Source organism: Embiotoca jacksoni, unplaced genomic scaffold, assembly GCF_022577435.1.
Source record: "Embiotoca jacksoni isolate LCO1_2020_lvr unplaced genomic scaffold, fEmbJac1.0.p SCAF_118, whole genome shotgun sequence".
In the NCBI taxonomy this organism is placed as follows: domain Eukaryota; kingdom Metazoa; phylum Chordata; class Actinopteri; family Embiotocidae; genus Embiotoca; species Embiotoca jacksoni.
The window spans coordinates 343,602-365,227 of record NW_027185250.1 but is presented as its reverse complement, the minus strand read 5'-3'; the positions used below and the strand labels follow the sequence as shown (position 1 = coordinate 365,227).

General features: G+C 43.5%; 1 protein-coding gene across 8 annotated transcripts in view; it reads left to right on the top strand.

The window, feature by feature from the left end:
- Positions 1 to 339: 339 nt before the first annotated feature.
- Positions 340 to 21,626, top strand: part of gria1b (glutamate receptor, ionotropic, AMPA 1b) — a 44,821-nt gene continuing 23,534 nt past the window's right edge. For 4 of the 8 annotated variants that reach the window (XM_069143989.1, XM_069143987.1, XM_069143985.1 and 1 more), the window contains exons 1-4: positions 341 to 873; positions 8,448 to 8,582; positions 18,665 to 18,904; positions 21,225 to 21,409. In XM_069143989.1, the coding sequence (XP_069000090.1) occupies positions 765 to 873; positions 8,448 to 8,582; positions 18,665 to 18,904; positions 21,225 to 21,409 (669 nt within the window). In that variant the 5' untranslated portion in view covers positions 341 to 764. Of the gene's footprint in view, positions 874 to 8,447; positions 8,583 to 12,509; positions 12,589 to 18,664; positions 18,905 to 21,224; positions 21,410 to 21,626 lie in introns of those variants that run through there. The other 4 variants (XM_069143992.1, XM_069143991.1, XM_069143986.1 and 1 more) reach the window with 3 other exon arrangements.

Genomic DNA, 21,626 nt, shown 5'->3' with positions numbered 1-21,626 from the left:
TATATACAGTCTGTGGTTCCTTCTAACCAACCTGAACTTTATCGCGTTGTACTTCGTCACGTGACCTCCTGCTCATTCATGTGCTCTATTCACGCCTTGACCCGTCAAACCGTGACTCGGACACCTGGAGGACTGACAGGTGTATTACAGCTGTGGTATCTTCACTAAATTCACTTTATTCACTATCATATCATATCAATGGTTCTGTTTATAAATGTTCTGCATCACTGTGACTGATTACATTTTATACTGTGGAAAATATCTGCATCTGAACAGACAGAGAGAGAGACAGGTCGACAGACGTAGAGAGAGAGAGAGACAGAGACAGAGAGAGAGACAGAGAGAGAGAGAGAGACAGAGACGGGTCGAGAGACATGGAGAAGAGAGAGAGACAGACAGACAGAGAGACAGGTCGAGAGACATAGAGAATATATATATAGAGAGAGAGACAGACAGATAGAGAGACAGGTAGAGGAAGAGGAGGAGGAGGAAGAGGAGGAGAAGGAGAAGGAGGAGGTGCAGGAACATTGAACAGACACTGAGACTCGGAGTCGTCGTGCAGCAGAGCTCCTTTCTCTCCATCAGTGGATGTTTGGTTCGTGGGAGAGACTCAGTGCGCGCGCAGAGATCGAAACGGGAGGACCGGAGCAGGCTGCCGGTGGATGTGAGAGTGTGTCCGGGCTGCGGTGGACCTGTGCCGGCCCCGTTGTGAATGGGATTACGCCAGTTGCTCCGCGTCAGTCGGTTCTGCTGCTGGAGGAAACATGCGGCTGCAGAGCTCCTCGGTCCGCTCGGGGCTCCTCCCGCTGCCGCTGCTGCTGCTGCTCACCGGGCTCTGCAGCGGCACAACTTTCCCAAGTAACATCAACATAGGTGAGTGATTGAGCGGCGGGTCCGCGGTCATGGTCCCGGAGCACCAGCAGCACGACCCGGCTGCTTTTCATTAAGTGTAAAGTGTTGTTGGTATCTTCATCCTGGACTGCAGCTCAGTGAGACTCGTGTTCATTGATGATGAGTCTCAGTGTTCAGACAGTCAACATCCATTTATCATGTAAACACAACATTCTGATCAAAAGGCAGTTTAAAGGAAGGAACCTTCTGACAGTCCAACAACATCTCTGACCTGGAAACACTCATGTTGTCACACTCATGTTGTCACACTCATGTTGTCACACACTCATGTTGTCACTCATTTTGTCACACACATGTTGTTACACATTCATGTTGTCACTCATTTTGTCACACACTCATGTTGTCACATTCATGTCACACTCATGTTGTCACACACTCATGTTGTCACACACTCATGTTGTCACTCATTTTGTCACACACTCATGTTGTCACATTCATGTCACACTCTTTGTCACACTCATGTCACACACTCATGTTGTCACTCATTTTGTCACACACTCATGTTGTCACTCATTTTGTCACATGTTGTCACACACTCATGTTGTCACTCATTTTGTCACACACTCATGTTGTCACATTCATGTCACTCATTTTGTCACATTCATGTTGTCACACTCATGTTGTCACACTCATTTTGTCACTCATTTTGTCACACACTCATGTTGTCACATTCATGTTGTCACACTCATGTTGTCACACACTCATGCTGTCACACTCATGCTGTCACACTCATGTTGTCACCCTCATGCTGTCACACTCATTTTGTCACTCATTTTGTCACACACTCATGCTGTCACATTCATGTTGTCACACTCATGTTGTCACACACTCATGCTGTCACACTCATGCTGTCACACTCATGTTGTCACCCTCATGTTGTCACACTCATTTTGTCACTCATGTTGTCACGCACTCATGCTGTCACACTCATGTTGTCACACTCATGTCACATATTCATGTTGTCACACACTCATGTTGTCACATTCATGTTGTCACACTCATGTTGTCACACGTTCATGTTGTCACATTCATGTTGTCACACACTCATGTTGTCCCACTCATGTTGTCACACATTCATGTTGTCACACTCATGTTGTCACATTCATGTTGTCACTCATTTTGTCACACATTCATGTTGTCACATTCATGTCACACTCTTTGTCACACTCATGTCACACACTCATGTTGTCACTCATGCTGTCACACTCATGTTGTCACTCATTTTGTCACGTCACACACTCATGTTGTCACTCATTTTGTCACATGTTGTCACACACTCATGTTGTCACTCATTTTGTCACACACTCATGTTGTCACATTCATGTCACTCATTTTGTCACATTCACATTGTCACACTCATGTTGTCACACACTCATGTTGTCACACATTCATGTTGTCACACTCATGTTGTCACACTCATTTAACCACACACTTATTTAGTCACACAGTCATGTTGTCACACTCATGTTGTCGCACTCATTTAGCCACACACTTATTTAGTCACACTCATGTTGTCACACACTCATGTTGTCACATTCATTTTGTCACATTCATGTTGTCACCCTCATGTTGTCACACTCATTTTGTCGCTCATGTTGTCACGCGCTCATGCTGTCACACTCATGTTGTCACACATTCATGTTGTCACACACTCATGTTGTCACACACTCATGTTGTCACACTCATGTTGTCACACACTCATGTTGTCACACAGTCATGTTGTCACACTCATGTTGTCGCACTCATTTAGCCACACACTTATTTAGTCACACTCATGTTGTCACACACTCATGTTGTCACATTCATTTTGTCACATTCATGTTGTCACCCTCATGTTGTCACACTCATTTTGTCGCTCATGTTGTCACGCGCTCATGCTGTCACACTCATGTTGTCACACATTCATGTTGTCACACACTCATGTTGTCACACTCATGTTGTCACACACTCATGTTGTCACACACTCATGTTGTCACACTCATGTTGTCACACTCATTTAACCACACACTTATTTAGTCACACACTCATGTTGTCACACATTCATGTTGTCACATTCATGTTGTCACACTCATGTTGTCACACTCATTTAACCACACACTTATTTAGTCACACACTCATGTTGTAACATTCATGTTGTCACACTCATGTTGTCACACACTCATGTTGTCACACATTCATGTTGTCACACTCATGTTGTCACACTCATTTTACCACACACTTATTTAGTCACACACTCATGTTGTCACATTCATGTTGTCACACTCATGTTGTCACACACTCATGTTGTCACACTCATGCTGTCACACTCATGCTGTCACACACTCATGTTGTCACCCTCATGTTGTCACACACTCATGCTGTCACTCATTTTGTCACACACTCATGTCACATTCTTGTAACACACTCATGTTGTCACACTCATGTTGTCACAGACTCATGTTGTCACATTCATGTTGTCGCACTCATTTAGCCACACACTTATTTAGTCACACTCATATTGTCACACACTCATGTTGTCACATTCATTTTGTCACATTCATGTTGTCACACTCGTTGTCACACTCATGCTGTCACACACTCATGCTGTCACTCATTTTGTCACACTCATGTCACATTCTTGTAACACACTCATGTTGTCACACACTCATGCTGTCACACTCATGCTGTCACCCCCATGTTGTCACACTCATTTTGTCACTCATGTTGTCACGCACTCATGCTGTCACACTCATGTTGTCACACTCATGTTGTCACACATTCATGTTGTCACACTCATGTTGTCACACTCATTTAACCACACACTTATTAAGTGACACACTCATGTTGTCACACTCATGTTGTCACACTCATGCTGTCACACACTCATGTTGTCACCCTCATGTTGTCACACACTCATGCTGTCACTCATTTTGTCACACACTCATGTCACATTCTTGTAACACACTCATGTTGTCACACTCATGTTGTCACAAACTCATGTTGTCACATTCACGTTGTCACACTCATTTATCCACACACTTATTTAGTCACACACTCGTGTTGTCACACACTCATGTTGTCACACTCATGTTGTCACATATTCATGTTTTCACACTCATGTTGTCACACATGTTGTCACACTCATGTTGTCACACATTCATGTTGTCATACTCATGTTGTCACACACATTCATGTTGTCACACACATTCATGTTGTCACACTCATTTTATCACACTCATGTTGTCACACTCATGCTGTCACACTCATGTTGTCACACATTCATGTTGTCATACTCATGTTGTCACACACTCATGTTGTCACATATTCATGTTGTCATACTCATGTTGTCACACACTCATGTTGTCACACACTCATGTTGTTCCACACTCATGTTGTCACACTCATTTTGTCACACTCATGTTGTCACACTCATGCTGTCACACTCATGTTGTCACACATTCATGTTGTCATACTCATGTTGTCACACATTCATGTTGTCACACTCATGTTGTCACACACTCATGTTGTCACACACTTATGTTGTCGCACTCATGTTGTCACACTCATGTTGTCACACACTTATGTTGTCACACACATTCACATACAGTGTGTGATGTCTATACTGTATATTGATGTTGTCACTCCCAGTTTTTAAATCGCAACCAAGAGTCCAATAATATGTTCTAATAATCAAAGAGACCCTTTGTGTTGAAGAGCTTCAAACTGTTAACAGGAACTCTTTCAACACCACGGACAGAGACATGTTAATGATTATAATTTACATTAGAATATTAAGTTACAGGAACATGAGAATCAGCACCACGGACAGAGTCTCACATCACCACAGGAATCATCTGTTTTCTGTTTAATGTAATTTATTATTAGCGATTCATGTTTTTATTTGTAGTTTTATATATGAAATTCAAATTACTGAATATTTTATAAATCTGTGAGTGTTTTGTTCGGTGCACAGAAATGATTTATTGTGAAAGTCTTTTGAACTTTTATTCAATCATTTCAAATATGAAACTCATCTCCAGTCATCTTCCTGTTTAATTAGTTGTTTGGAGAATGAAAGGTGACGTCTATAAAAACATGAACAGATGTGAGCAGCTGGAGAATATTTGTTTTTTTTCCTTTAAAAATTTGCAAAATAATTCATTTTTATAGGTAAATTATGAGAAGTTTATTTTCTCTCAATCAGATGTTTTAATTTGACACATTATACAGTAACTGTGTGCTGTTATAAGGTTGCGCTGTCACACGCCTTGGAGCTGCTGCCTCTTTTATTCTGAAAAGCTCATCCTGTATAATAAGGATTTTTATCAGTGTATTTTTCATGCATATACTCTAGTATGTTGTTTCTCCTGCAGGACTTTTACTTCCTACTCTGACAGCTACTTTTCCTTACATGAGGTCGAGTACTTCTTCCGTGACAGAGGCGACATATTTATTTTTAATGAGGAGACATTTTGGCAGCAGAGACCAGCGGTGGAGGAAATACTCTCATCATTTACTCCAGTCACACTAATAATCCTCCAGAGTATAAATATTCAGCAGCAGAAAAGTCCAAACTTTTACTGAGCAAAAGTCCAGAAGAGTCAGTTTGAGACATTCTATTATCGTGATAGTTCGAGTATTATTAATAAATCAGTGTCAGCAGTATGTTAATACTGCAGCTGTTTCCTGTTTGGATGATTAGATTTACATAGTTTTTATGGTGAACGAATGCTTTCATGTATTGATCGTATGTTTTGAGTACTTCCTGTACTTGAGTAAAAGTACTTACAGTATTTACTTCATAAATATGACACTCCTGTAAATCACACGCTCATGTGGGTCAGTCTTTTGTTTCAGTCTGGGTTTGTGCTTTCTGTTTTACTTTGAAATGACTCCCCTATTGCGTGTATCCTGTTGCACTTCCTGCCCCGCCCGGGTTAGTTTCATCTGTCCCTCGTTGTCCTCCTCTCCCTGCTGTATTCCTGTGATCCTCTGTCGTTGTCACTTTGTTTCAGTTGTTTCGAAGCGGTTTTCAGACGCAGTGATTTCTTCTGTAGCTGTTTATTGTCTTTGTTATAGTTTCACATGTCCCTCGTTGTCCTCCTCTCCCTGCTGTACGCAACCTGTGTTGTTTCAGTCACCTTTTCGTCTCATGTGTTTTCAGACGCAGGTTTTTCTCCGTCTCTTTTTAGTTTATTGTCTTCACTCTACTAGTTTCTGTGGTGAATAAAGCGATCAGTCAGTTGTACTTTCTGTAATAAGGTCGGTGATCTCCACCCGTCTGGCTGTGAATCGTCTCTCTGACTCCTCCGTCAGCTCTTTTCTTCCCCCTCCAGCGTCTCCGCCTCCTACAGATGAGGTTTTAATGGGATCGGTCGGCACTGCGCCTCCTCGCTGCAGCTCCTCTCAGGTTGGATGCTGATGTGGCATCAAGTCGAACTAACCTGGTTTAACGGAATAAAACCTGCTGCCGACTGCAGATAATCGCTGCCTTTGGTTTCCTTGGTGGTTCAGAGTCTTTCTGTCACAGCAGACAGACGCATCCAGCCGGAGAATGACTTCCTGTAGCGTCCTCCTCTGTGTGAGCGGCTTTAATGCAGATATTTACATTTGAATCACGGCTTCCTGTTATCAGCTTCATGTTCTCATTGCAGGAACTCACTCATCTTCTACTTCCTCATGATGTTTCTGCTTCTTTATATTTCCACTACATTTATCTGACGGCTTGTTGCTCCCCATTTTAACCCCTTCAGCCCCGTGGCTACTTTTTATATTTCCGCCTGAAAAAACCCAAATCTAATCAGGAGCTCCTCTGAACCCTCCGGCGATCCGACGGAGGACAGTCAGGGGGATTTAAAACCTCCATCAGCATTTCACAGTGTGTCTGTGAATCTCTGGGATTCCTGAGGACAAAATACTGAAAAATAGTCATTTCAAGAACGTCAAATTACAACTGAATAAGAGTTTTTAGTTTATAAAATGCTAATACAAAAATAGTTCTATCAACTACAGCAGTAACACGGCATCCAGGTGACCTGGAGGTCAGCAGGAAGTAGAGGTCAATTCCAACGTGCTGCTTCATCAGGACTTTAAAACATTTTATAAAAATTAGCTCTTTGACATTTCCAGGATTTTTTATTCTGTAAATGTTATGTTTTATAACACTATGCTGTGTGTAAATGACATCAGTAAATACAGGAAGTTTGATCTTTTTAATTTGAATTTTTTTTTTTGAGCCAAATCAGCTGGACTATGAATGGCGGAGCTTTTATTTTGAGGGTGTTCTCCCGGAAGCTGTCCCAGGTGTTCCTGCAGGTCAAGTCGGTTTTGTAAAGAACAGAAAATGTCCAATTTGTTGCTCGTGCAGCAGCTAAAGGACGAAGGCTGTAAGTGTGTTTTCTTACGTCATGATTAATATCAGGTGACGTGTTTTCAGTGTTCAATGACGTTTACAGGTGTTCACGGAGCAGCCGTCTGCCGGTTTGATCCGTCAGAAGACAAACAGCGTGTTGGTTTATTCATTTTTTGGTTTATTAATTTATTGATTATGTTTCATGGTGATTGGTTGAAAATGTCTCGACAGTAAAATCAAATAAAACCTGAAGTTGGTTCTAGATTATAAAAGATTTAGTTTAAAGTTTGAATTGAAATCATTAAAACAGTCTGAAGTTAGAGACTTGAACTGATGTTAGTTCAGAAGTGATGAAGAGTTGATGAAGAGGAGGTGAAGAGCAGGTGATGAAGAGGAGGTGAAAAGGAGGTGATGAAGAGGAGGTGAGGTGTCAGTCCCGACAGCAACTCCTCCTCCTCCTCCTCTTCCTGCTCCTCCTCCTTCCTGCTCCTCCTCCTCCTCCATCATGTAGAGGGAACACATCTCCATTGAGAGGTGACTGAAGAAGTGACTAAAGCAGACGGTCGTCACGGTGATGGAGGTGAACGCAGTGACTGACAAAGTTTATCCATTGTCTTTATTGAAGCGGAGTGTCGGACCTGCAGTGATGCGGATCAGATCCGATACATCCAGTTCTGATCAGATGTATTCATCCTGAACTTCATCAGGTTGGAATCATGTCTCTGGGCTCCTCCTCAGCGCCTCCTGCTGGAGGCCTCCGGTGCTTTCAAGACTTCTGGATACGTTATGAAGCGTTTGTGTCGGTTCCCTCATTTTCGTCGATGTAAAAAGAAAACAATTCACAGAAGCTTCATTCGTTGGTTCAACCAGGTCAAATGATCATCTCAGGAACACCTCGAGGGATTTTCTTCATATTTGGTACAAACATCCACTCGGTCCCACAGATGAATTCAACAGATTTGGGGGGGTCAAAGGTTACTTTGGCCTCATGTCCGTCCCATTCTAGTGAAGGTGATGCCATGACTTCATCAGGTCTGTACAGATGGACCGACAGGACTCTTTTAAACTTTAAATAAAGACTTTGACATGTTTGAATTCGCATATTGAACACGTTTATGTCACATGACCTTTGACCCTGTCCTGTGTTGGTGATCAGCTGTTTGTCCTTCCTCTGATCTCCTGCTGTGTCTCTGTCGTCCAATAGGAGGCCTTTTCCCCGCTGGCTCCCACGAGTACGAGGTGTTCCGCTTCGCGTTGGCGCAGCACCAGGACGTCCCGAAGCTGGTGCCGCAGGTGGACATGGTGGACACGGGGAGCAGCTTCGCCATGACCTACGCCTGTAAGTTCAACACCAACACATCGCCGTAGTTACAACATGTGTTCAAGACAGAAAACGTGTTCAGACACTCCTTTTCACTTCTTACCAAAATTATATTCAAACAAATATGGAATGAGACGTTATTGATACGGGATTGGTTCATACAGACCCAACCCTGCACCTGATGCAGCACGACTTCCTATTTGTGTTGTGACTTCCTGTCTGTCCTGTTTCCGGCTGCTGGTGAGCTCCTCGTTCTGGTAAGGTGGTCTGAAGTGAGCTAACTTTAGCCCTGTTTGGCCAAAAAACTTCTGAGCTTAGTTCAGTTGGTTCTGCTGGAGGTTCTGGTTCCAACAGGAAGTTGTGATGAAGATGATGATAGAAGATTTGTGTCTGAGGTTTCAGGTTTGTGTATAAAGCGTCACATGATGCGTACAGTCAGAAACAGGAAGTCCACTCCAGAACACACTTTTTCTTTGAGGTGTGTTGTTGGTGTCACTCCAGATTTGTGAGGGCGAAGCCAGCTGCCCGCTTCACTCTCTATCACGGGTCGGCGCCTCGTTCGTCCATCAGCCAGACTTCATTCAGCAGATGGGGGATTTAGGGAGAAGAGCAGTAAATGGAGGGCGGCTGTAAATGGACGCAGCTCGGAGGAGTGCAGCTAAATGGACCGCAGCCGTGGGGAGTGTCCGGCGCCGCAGGGAGCTTTTGGCTCCACGGGGAGATTTTGGCTCCGCCCACAGCTTTCCTCAACAATGCGCTGACTGTGTTATTCTGCCCCCAAACACTGAATCCACCAGCCGACTTTTACACCTCAGTGAAAGTCACTCACAGACGGAGGCTGAACATGGAAGCAGTTCTTACGTATATATTTATAAATTATATTATATATTACAACTAGGAAGTCAAACCACTCAAGAAATATGTTTTTATCTCACTTTTAACATTTAAATGAAATGTTGAAGAAGGTTTTAGACGTTTAGATGTTCGTCTTTCAGAGACAACGTGACAGACGTCTGGATGGACTGATGTCAGACAGGAAACACAGTTTGAGAACAAGCTTCGATGATGAAGATTCTCTTCTCCATGATTGATGGATGTGATTGATTGATGGATGTGATTGATTGATTGATGGATGTGATTGATTGATGGATGGACAGGATTTATGGATGGATGGATGTGATTGATGGATGGATGGATGGATGGATGGATGGATGGATGTGATTGATGGATGGATGGATGTGATTGATGGATGGATGTGATTGATGGATGGTAGTAATTGATGGATGGATGTGATTGATGGATGGATGTGATTGATGGATGGATGGATGAATGGATGTGATTGATGGATGGATGAATGGATGTGATTGATGGATGGTAGTGATTGATGGATGAATGTGATTGATTGATGGATGGATGTGATTGATGGACGGATGTGATTGATGGATGGTAGTGATTGATGGATGGATGTGATTGATGGATGGTAGTGATTGATGGATGGATGTGATGGATGGATGGATGGATGGATGGATGGATGTAATGGATGGATGGATGTGATGGATGGATGGATGGATGTGGTTGATGGATGTGATTGATGGATGGATGTGATTGATGGATGGTAGTGATTGATGGATGGATGTGATTGATGGATGGTAGTGATTGATGGATGGTAGTGATTGATGGATGGATGTGATTGATGGATGGTAGTGATTGATGGATGGATGTGATTGATGGATGGTAGTGATTGATGGATGGTAGTGATTGATGGATGGATGTGATTGATGGATGGTAGTGATTGATGGATGGATGTGATTGATGCTCTTTCAGGTGTTTCCTGTCCTCAGAAAGTGTTTTTGTCTGCAGACGTGTTATAAAATGAGATCAAACTGCTCGGTTCGTCTTCACTGGAGCAGAAAATATGTTCCTTCTGGAAAATTCAGTTAAAGAAAGACTCTGACATGAAAACCTGGAGCTGTATGAACCATCAGAGCGGAGTTGCTGTGGATTTGAACTCTTCAGTCGGAGCCGTTTCTTTGAGCAAAACAAGAATCAGTGACGAAGTCCTCACTGTTGTTGGTTTCAACAGAAACGAACAATAAAACCCCAAAACAGCCTCTTTTTATCGTTCGGTATCACTAACTGTTACCATGGAAACACTGGCCAGTGGGTGTCACCGGTTGTAACCATGGAAACACTGAAAGCTGGTGTCGCCGACTGTTTCCATGGAAACACTGGTCAGGAGGTGTCATTGGTGGTTACCATGGAAACACTGCTCAGCGGGTGTCACCGGTTGTTACCATGGAAACACAGGTCAGCGGGTGCCACCGGTGGTCATCATGGAAACAGTCCTCCTCTTTTACTCGTGATTTTGTTTAAAATTCTGCTTTGAATGAACTTGAATTGAAGTTGAAATGTTAAACTCGGCGGTCCTCCGGAGAACAAGAAGGTGAATCTTCCTGCTTCCATCACAGGTGTCATCGTTCTGTGAGCAGCATGTTTGTCATGGAGGAAGTTTAGTTCAGTGTTGAATGACCGTGACAGGATGCAACCCGGCGATTGCTTCCTCTCCACAGCCGGGATGTTTTCCTGTCTAGTTGTTGAGGTCAGCTGACGTCTGTTCAGCTTCATTCTCCACAGCTCTTCTGAGATTTCACGCTCTGTGTTGCTGCATTGTTCAGTGGAACCAGCTGCAGTCGTTCACTTCGTCCTCACTCTGACTAATTGCTGATAAAAGTGACTCAGTCAGTCGGAGCTGCTCCTGTAACATGTCAGCTGCAGCTGAGTCGCAGCTCTACACACATATTTGTTTTTCTACCTCACAGCGCGTTGAAAGCTGCAGCGAGCTGTCGAGTCTCTCAGGAAGCCTGTTTTACATTTCACACTGCAACAGACTCAATGTTTCCAATTTAAAGAGGAATTATTGGTCTCCAACCCCGTTTTCAAAAAGGTTGGGATGCTGTGTAAAATGTAAATGTAAATAATAGATTTTTAAATCATGTAAACTCATTTAATAAACAATTGACCAAAGACAACATATAAAAATGTTGAAACTGAGAAATTTGATTGTTATATAAAATATGTGCTCATTTTCAATTTGATGGCAGTAAAACAGTTGTTCCAGGATCATGTTCACCACTGAGAAGCATCACCTCTTCTTCTCTTCTCTGGAAATATTTGGAAATTGAGGAGACCAGTTTCTGGAGTTTTGAAAGTGAAATGTGGTCCCATTCTAGAGGCAGAGATCAGCTCCATCATTCACACTCTGCTCACGTCTGCTACACAACCATCACCTGCAGGACTCACCTGCTGTTCAGAGGACGCTTGGCTCTCTTATTGTGGAAGTCCTGGCCAACTTCCTCCTGCAGGTCCTGTGTTGGAGGACAGGAAGCAGTTTTTCTCAGACTCTGAGGTGTGCTCCTCACCTGCTCTGCTGGTTCCGTGTGTTCAGGCTGCTCCCTGAAAGCTGTCAATCAAACAGAAAGCAGTGATTTCAGTTGCAGTAAAAATAGAAAGTATTAAAATCAGAAACAGTCTCACAGAGGGATCCTTGTTGGTTTTTAATTCGTTAATCCATCCGTCACATTAATTTGATTAATTTAATGACATCATGAGGACTTATTGTCGCAGACTGCAGGGATTATAAATGGTTTAAGGACTAATTCTGGTCCTGCTGATCTGAAACACGTTAAATCATCTTCTTCAATGTGTCAGAAACGTCTTAAAAACTTCAATTTAATCTGAAAACCTGCAGAGAGCACAGGGTCACTTTCTGTTTATAATGTCTGTTACTTTTATTTTGACAGCGACTGCGTGATGTCACAGTGAAGACAGAGTACAGACACATAGACAGAGGGACAGACAGCAGGAGGAAAAGGAGGAGGAGGAAGAGGAGGAGGAGGAAGAAGAGGAGGAGGAGGACTTCTCTCTTCAGGATTAACTCGTAGTTTCACGCTCAGTTTCAGCTTGTGTAAGCGGAGCATTCAAGCCGAGTGCAGCGTGGAAGACGTTAATCTCCAACAACAACCTGGTAAACAACAACAGGAAGAAGAGATGAGTGATTATCTCCAATTAATAATCTTCATCAGTTTCAGAGTCAGTTTTATTCACAGGAAACTGAGAAGCTGCAGAACAAAATGAATGAACCAAAACATCCAGCTGTCCAAAATTTAAATCACAGATTAAACCATAGATTAAACCAAAGACTAAACCAAAGATTAAACCAAAGATCAAACCACAGATTAAACCAAAAATTAAACCACAGATTAAACCATAGATTGAACCAAAGACTAAACCAAAGATTAAACTACAGATTAAACCAAAATTTAAACCATAGATTAAACCACAGATTAAACCAAAGATTAAACCACAGATTAAACCAAAGATTAAACCACAGATTAAACCATAGATTGAACCAAAGACTAAACCAAAGATTAAACCAAAATTTAAATCATAGATTAAACCACAGATTAAACCACAGATTAAACCATAGATTGAACCAAAGACTAAACTAAAGATTAAACCACAGATTAAACCAAAATTTAAACCATAGATTAAACCACAGATTAAACCAAAGATTAAACCACAGATTAAACCATAGATTGAACCAAAGACTAAACCAAAGATTAAACCAAAATTTAAATGATAGATTAAACCACAGATTAAACCAAAGATTAAACCACAGATTAAACCAAAGATCAAACCACAGATTAAACCACAAATTAAACCCAAAATTAAACCACAGATTAAACCATAGATTAAACCACAGATTAATCCAAAGATGAAACCACAGATTAAACCAAAGATTAAACCACAGATTAAAACATCAGCTGACTGTTCCATTGCTGCAGATTAATTCATTCAATACTTCCTGACTAGTGAGGTCAAAGGTCAAGTTCACAACGGCTGTTTTAGTAGATTCTAGGAATCTCCAACCTTTTTTTTTGAGAGCTTCTCATGTTCATTAAAATGTTTTCATATACAGTAGCTGAGCTCCACCCAAACAGCTGAATATATCGATTCTGGACGTCCTGATTGGTCAGTTGAATTATTGGAGCTCCTAGTGGCCCTCAGTGATATTACACTTTAAGGCATTGACTGTTTATGCTGCACTGAGCATGTGCAGACACTGTGTTAGAGATGACAGTCTCCACGTCACCAACCAATCATAGCTGGCAGTCTTACACGGCTTATGTGATGTCATCGGGGGGGAGGAGTCAGACTGACGACTCTACAAGAATGTAAACAGACAACGGAGTCCAAAGTAGAGTGTGTGATACTTCCTGTCATGTGGTTGGGCTGAGAGGACAGTGTTCCTATTGGTCAACAGTTGTCACGTGACGGGAGAAGAAGTGATGTCATGATTATCAGTCCTGCTGTGATTGATTTAAAGCTGATCAGATAATCAATGAATGGACGGTTCAGCTGTTAAACGTCACGACTTCTACTGCTTAATAAACGTAAATGTACACGTGTGTGTGTGTGTGTGTGTGTGTGTGTGTGTGTGTGTGTGTGTGTGTGTGTGTGTGTGTGTGTGTGTCTGTGTGTGTGTGTGTGTGTGTGTGTGTGTGTGTGTGTATGTCTGTGTATGTCTGTGTGTGTCTGTGTGTGTGTGTGTGTGTGTGTGTGTATGTCTGTGTGTGTGTGTGTGTGTGTGTGTGTGTGTGTGTGTGTGTATGTCTGTGTGTGTGTATGTCTGTGTATGTCTGTGTGTGTGTGTGTGTGTGTGTGTGTGTGTGTGTGTGTGTGTGTGTGTGTGTGTGTGTGTGTGTGTGTATGTTTGGTCTCAGCAGGAGATTATTGCATTGATGCCTCAGAGGCAGCGTTTACCTAAATGACTTTAGACTCAGTGTGTGTGAATCATCGTGTGTGTGTGTGTGTGTGTGTGTGTGTGTGTGTGTGTGTGTGTGTGTGTGTGTGTGTGTGTGTCACCCTGAGGAAAGCAGACATTTAATATATTATTCAGTGTTGCTACTAAACACGTTAATTAGAGCCGGAGGTTCAAACCTCGTAACTCCACAGCCGTCTGCTTTCAATAACATTTATTGAGCTGTCAGCTGACACGGTGGGCGGGGCTTACTGCATCGTTCATTGGGAGCAGATTCAAAACGTTTTGTGGGCATTAACACATCGTGCAGCTTTAAAGGCTAATCCTGCTAGCCTGCTAACCCTGCTAGCATGCTAATTCTGTCCTCCACTTCTGTCCTCCAACTCTCTGTCCTGGCTCTGACGGCTGTCTCTAAACGTGTCTTTTATGTTTTTTTAATTAACAGTTAAAATTAATGTTTGAATCTTCCTGCAGAATGTTTCAGTGTTCAGAACCTTTTAAAGAACCATTAAAGAACCGTTAAAGAACCATTAAAGAACCTGTTAAAGAACCGTTAAACAACCATTAAAGAACCTGTTAAAGAACCCTTAAAGAATCATTAAAGAACCTGTTAAAGAACTTGTTAAAGAATCATTAAGGAACCATTAAAGAACTGTTAGAGAACCATTAAGGAACCAGTTAAAGAACCCTTAAAGAACTCGAGTCGCTGATGGTTCTTGTAACGTCTCTTCGCTCCGCTGGACGTCACTTCACATCAAACAGCTGATGAGGCGCTGGCTGTGATTTCAGCTCGTTGTCGTCTGACCTGCTCGTCCCTCTGAGGACAACAAGATGCATTGCTGCGGTGACGGAGACGCAGGAAGACGGACTGAGACAGCGACCTGTAGCGGCTGTGTGTCTCCGGGTCGCCCTGAACGGACGACGATGATGCCGAAGGCCTCAGATTCACAGACGTCCTCCTGATTAGCAGAGCGAGAGCGACGGGCCGAGACGGGCGGACGTGTCTCCGGGTGGACGCAGCCTCAGCTGTGGTTCCTGCGGCGATCACCTCGTCTACGGGCGCCGTTCAAGAGAAGCTCTGCTGAGGATCCTCAGGTGGAGCATCATGTCTCACTGCAGGTTGGAGGTCAGCTCCGCCTCCGCGGTCGGTGTCTGAACATTCAATAACAGACGCTGACAGGAAGTGAGGACATCCGTCCACTCGGTCAGGCGACCTTCAGACGACCTCAGAACAAACTCTTTATTTATTCATCGATTTATTTGTGTCGCCAATAAGACGCAGCGGGAAGTGACCTCCTGCAGACAGGAAGTAAACATCTGAATGAACTACAGTAAAAGTAAATTACAGAATTACAATAACAGTTATGATTTAATATCAGACAGCGTCAACTCTAATAAATGTGTTACAGAAGGATGCGTTTGGAAGAAGATAAACAACATTCTGCTGGACGATTTAAAAACAAAACCAAAGAGCTGTTCAGCTTCTCAATGTCCTGCTAGTTCATTTAGTGTAAATAAAATTACAAAAATAATAATAATAATGGAAATAATAAAAATATTATTGATGATGATAATAATGATAATAATGATAATAACAACAATAATAATGATAATACTGACAATAATAACTGGTTCTAAAGATGAAGTTTATTGATGCAGAACTTTACAAAGAACAAAGCTGAATAATAAAAAGAACATAAAGAGGATTTAAAGGTGGTTGAATGAAGAGACGCTGACCTCATTGATCACGCGTGTGGAACACGTTCCCACCTTATGTGGAACATCTGGACCGCCGTCATAAACACAAATAACTACAAAGACTCAGCTCACAGCATCTGTCGCCTCGCTGCTTCGTGACCCCGTGATGAAGGAGTGGCCGTCGGCCCCGTGGGACAGCAGCCTTAATGCTAAGAGACAGATACCTCGTTAGCATGATAGCATCTGCCGGAGGGCAGGCAGCTATTGTTAGCATGATAGCATGGCCCCACGGGGAGCAGTTATTTCCAGGGCCAGCTTGTTGTTAGCATGTTAGCGCTGGCCACGGGGATGTGAGGCTACAGCAAGGTCCCACACGCACGCACACACATACACACATACACACACACACACACACGCACACATGCACGCACGCTTGCACGCACACAGACGCACACACGCACTCACTGAGTAGATGAGGACATCTGCCTGCACATATGGCTGATCTAATAATGGTTTACTGATAATGATCTGTTGGTTATGTAGTAAGATTATAGAGAAAGTAGGAAGTTTCAGCACCACGGACAGAGACAGACAGTGTGACATGAAGTTTCAGCACCATGGACAGGGACAGCCTATTACATGGAGGTTCAGCACCACGGACAGAGACAGACTGTCACTTTTAGTTTCAGCACCATGGACAGAGACAGACAGTGTCATTTTGAGTTTCAGCACCATGGACAGAGACAGACTGTTACATGGAGGTTCAGGACCATGGACAGACAGAGACAGACTGTTAAATAGACTTTCAAACTGGAACAGCTTCTGTTTCGGCTTGTTGTTTTTATTGAAATAAGTCATGAACACAGCAGTGACAGATCATCATCTATTAGTTTGATATGAACTCTGTCTGCATCCAGCACTTATAAAAAAAAAATTCAAAAAAACCATCATTACTGGAGTAGTGTTTCAGTGGTTCCAGAGTCCAATGCTTTCTGTCTTTAAGCTCTAATTTTTGTCTTGACTGGAATACCTCATCAGGAGGACAGCAGCGAGTCCCCGTCCCCGTACAGTTGGGACCCCCAGGAGGGTCTAACATTTAGTTGATAGACAGAAAATGAATCAGCAAGTCATATTAAAAACAAAAACATTTGTTCTGGTCTGACCAGTTCATCTTTAAACTGAGAGTCTTTAGACTCTTCAGTTCCTGTAATGAGAGATTTCGACCTCTTTTTGGACTCGGTGTCACTGTGACTCAGTTTCTGTGTCTAACAGTTGGAACTAAATCAAGATAAATCAGAGCCGTCCACATCGTCCTCCAGAGGAAACGCTTTCCATTTATATCTTGTTATCTCTCGGGCACATTCAGATCGTCCTCCGTTGAAGAAGACTTTCAGCTGCTGATTGTTTGTTGGGTGATGAAGCTAAAGATGATCCTGAAACTCTCAGTGTTAATGTCTCACCTCTCTGTCTCCGTGTCCCCGTCGAAGACGTCTCTTCAAGACAAAAGTGCAGAACAGAAACTTCACTCACAGGATATCGGACATTCATGCTTTTATTTTGAAGCCTGACTTTCTTTCTCTCTCAAACTTCTCTGAGTCCGTTTACTGAACAGTTGGACCTGCTGACAGATGAGTTCTGGAACCTTCAGTTCACTTCACTTTTAGAGTTGAAGGTTCAAAGGAGGGTTTGATTGATTGACAGCCTGTCCCGTTCTCTCCACAGATCCTCTCGCATTCAGCCCTCATAGTTTAAATGAGGATTTTCCGGGTGATGACACAGATTCTGTGGACGTGTTTTTATCCGTGAAATAAGACGGCATTTGGAGGAGGACGGCTCCAAGTTTTATTTTGTCTTAAGACTTAATCCCCGGTTGAGCAGCAGCGCTGCGTGAACACTAATTTGATTATATCCATTGTGTGTTTGGGGATTCAGTGTGTTGGAGCCTTTTGTGTGAAACAGGAAGCTGCTCCTCAACAGCTCAGCAGAAATACCGTGTGTTTAGTGTGAAGATAAGAACGTTTTCTTTTTTACCAAACGGAGATGTTGCAAAGATGAGACGAGATAAAACTCCCAGAGACAGGAGGGACACCAGAGACAGGTGGTGAACGAGGTGGCAGAGGACACAGGGACAAACAGAAACAGACTCACTGAAGCAGAACCCCCGACTGTTTCTAAAAGAGTTTGTAACTTCAGGTCTGTAAAATGGTTCCGATCCAGAAGTGTCTTCAGCTGCAATACCAGCGAGTACCACTAGAGGTCGGCTCCAAAAAGCCTCCGGCTCCATAGACTCCCATTCAACTTCTCTCATCAAATCCAAAGTGAATAAAATGTGTCCATCAGTTATCTCGGTGTTGTTAGCTAAAGTCACTCCTTCTTATTAGTTTTCTGGAGGTCCATCTGAAAATAATCCCTCATTCATTAGAAAAGAAGATTCAGATCAATCAGATACACAGCGGACTCCTGTACTCATCATCATCATCATCATCATCATCAAGTACATAAAGAACATCTCTGATCAATCAGACTGTCAAAATGAAATCTGTCTATCTATGTTAATCACCCCCTCCCCTCCTTCCTCCAGTCTGCTCCCAGTTCTCCAGAGGAGTGTATGCCATCCTGGGGGTGTATGACCGGAGGACGGTGAACATGCTGATGTCCTTCTGTGCTTCTCTCCACGTTTGCTTCGTGACTCCTTCGTTTCCGGTCCGAACCAACAACCAGTTTGTCCTCCAGCTCCGTCCTCCTCTGCAGGAGCCTCTGCTGGCGCTGCTGGATCAGTTCTATTGGACCCGCTTTGTCTACATGTACAGTTCAGACTCAGGTGAGACAGGTGATGATCAAATGAGGGTGGACCTGAGGGCTGTCTGTCTGTCTCTGTCTGTCTTTGTCTGTCTTTGTCTGTCTTTCTGTCTGTCTCTCTGTCTGTCTTTCTGTCTCTCTCTCTGTCTGTCTGTCTTTCTGTCTGTCTTTCTGTCTGTCTCTCTGTCTGTCTTTCTGTCTGTCTGTCTCTGTCTGTCTGTCTTTCTGTCTCACTCTGTCTATCTTTATGTGTGTCTCTCTGTCTGCCTCTGTCTGTCTCTCTGTCTGTCTTTCTGTCTCGCTCTGTCTGTCTTTATGTGTGTCTCTCTGTCTGTCTCTCTGTCTGTCTCACTCTTCATTTCTCAGTAAACAGTGTTTAGTGCCTATTTTCTGCTCGGTTGGTGGACGACTCTCCACAGACCTTTTAGTGTGTGTGTGTGTGTGTGTGTGTGTGTGTGTGTGTGTGTGTGTGTGTGTGTGTGTGTGCGTGCGTGTGTGTGTGTGTGTGTGTCCCAGCAGCCTGTAAGTTCATTTATGTAATAAATGTGTTGACGTTGTACCCATCTGTTTTGGAGGGTCCACACGCACCCACAGATAAAAAAGTTATCGACCCTGACTCATCCCATAATTATCTATCTGTCTTGTTGCCATGGTTACAGCCTTACTGCTGTAAAAGTCTGACTGCTGGAAACAAAAACAGTTACAGTGAAGAAGAGTTTCATTTCTTCATCATCCTCTCCCTCTTCTTCCTCTTCCTCCTCTTCCTCTTCCACCTCTTCCTCTTCCTCTTCCACCTCTTCCTCTTCCTTCTGCTCTTCCTCGCTTCCTCCTCTTCCTCTTCCTTCTCCTCTTCCTCCCCTTCCTCCCCTTCCTCGTCTTCGTCTTGCTCCTCCTATTCTTCCTCCTCCTCCTCCTCCTCTCCTGGTTGTGTCTCTTGTCATGCTGCCACCATCTCTCTTCCTTTGAGCAAGGCGTCAGGTCTCCTGTGGTTGAACCGAACAGCAGCTCAGTCAGCTGTCCTCTGATGAAAGACAAACAGACAGACAGAGAGAGAGACAGACAGACAGACAGACAGACAAACAGCAGCTGAGACAGACTGAGAGATGAGAGCATCAACACACATGAGCAGAGAGCAGGAAACTGATGCTGTGTGTGTGTGTTGTGTGTGTGTGTGTGTGTGTGTGTGTGTGTGTGTGTGTGTGTGTGTGTGTGTCTGTCTGTCTGTCTGTCTGTGTGTGTCTGTCTGTCTGTCTGTCTGTCTGTCTGTCTGGGTGGGTGGGGGTGTGTGTGTGTGTGCAGGTGTGTCTAACAGTGTGTCAGTGGGACATTGGACAGACGATAGTAATGTCAACCACACACACTAAAAGCTCTGCAACATTACATGAACTGACATTTCTTCTTCTTGTCTCTTAAATTAATTAAATACAGAATGTCATGATTTATAAATCATGTAAACTCATATTTAATATAAAAATAGTTCAAAGACAACATATCACATGTAGAAACTGAGACATTTTATTCTTTTATAAAATATCTTCTCATTTTGAATTTGATGTAGCAACACGTCTCTATAAAATTGTTCCAGGATCATGTTCACCACTGAGCTGATAACAAGCTGGATGGTCCCTCTCCTCTTTAACCTGGAGGATGCAGCGTCCATGATTTCCAAACAGAATCTCAGATTGTGATCCATCAGACCTCAGGACAGTTTTCCACTTCACCTCAGTCCATCTTCAATGATCTCGGTCCAGAGAAGGCGGCGGTGTTTCTGGATCATGTTTCTATCTGGTTTCTTCTTTGGAGAGTTTTAACATCATTTGTGGACGCAGCGATGAACTGTGTTCACAGACGCACACACTCAAACACAACACACACACACACACACACACACACACACACACACACACAACACACACACACACACACACACACACACACACACACACACACACACACACACACACACACACACACACACACACACACACACACTGCTGCAGGTTCTCTGACAAACACGAGGTGGTTTCTTCATGTTGGACTGCAGGATGATCTGATGAACTTTGACCTCATTAAACATGTTTGTTATCCTGTGTTCTTCATCCCTGCGCCAAGTCTTGCAGGTTGCGACATGTCACTGCCTGCCTGAGATTCATCTCCTGTCAGATGATTCTTCATCATCACAGACATTTATTTATGTTCCTCATCCAATCACAGCTGTGACGCAGAAATAAAACCGTGTTGAAGTTTCAGACGTCACGAGTCTTCTAGAAAACAATCAGATCAGCTCTTTGTGTCCTCCGTCCTCAGCGTCTCCTCCCGTTTTCTTACCGTCTGTCCCACAGGTCTGTCGGTGCTGCAGAGGATCCTGGACACGGCGGCGGAGCGCGGCTGGACGGTGACCTCGGTGAACCTGGACACGCTCACCGAGGCCTCGTTCCTCAAGACGCTCGCTGACCTCGACTTCAAGAAGGACTTCCAGGTCGTCATCGACTGTGAACTGGAGAGACTCAACTCCATCCTGAAACTGGTAAAAGGGAGGTGGAAGAAGAGGAAGGGGAGGAGGGGGAGGAGGAGAGGGAGGAGGAGAGGGGGGGAGGGGGGAGGAGGAGGTGGAGGAGGTGGATGTGGAGGAGGAGAGGGAGGAATAGAAGGGGGAGAGGTGGAGGGGGAGGAGGAGGAGGCTCAAACATCCTCCTCTTCCTCCTCAACAGCAGCTGTTAGTTTATCGACTGAGGCTCATCAAG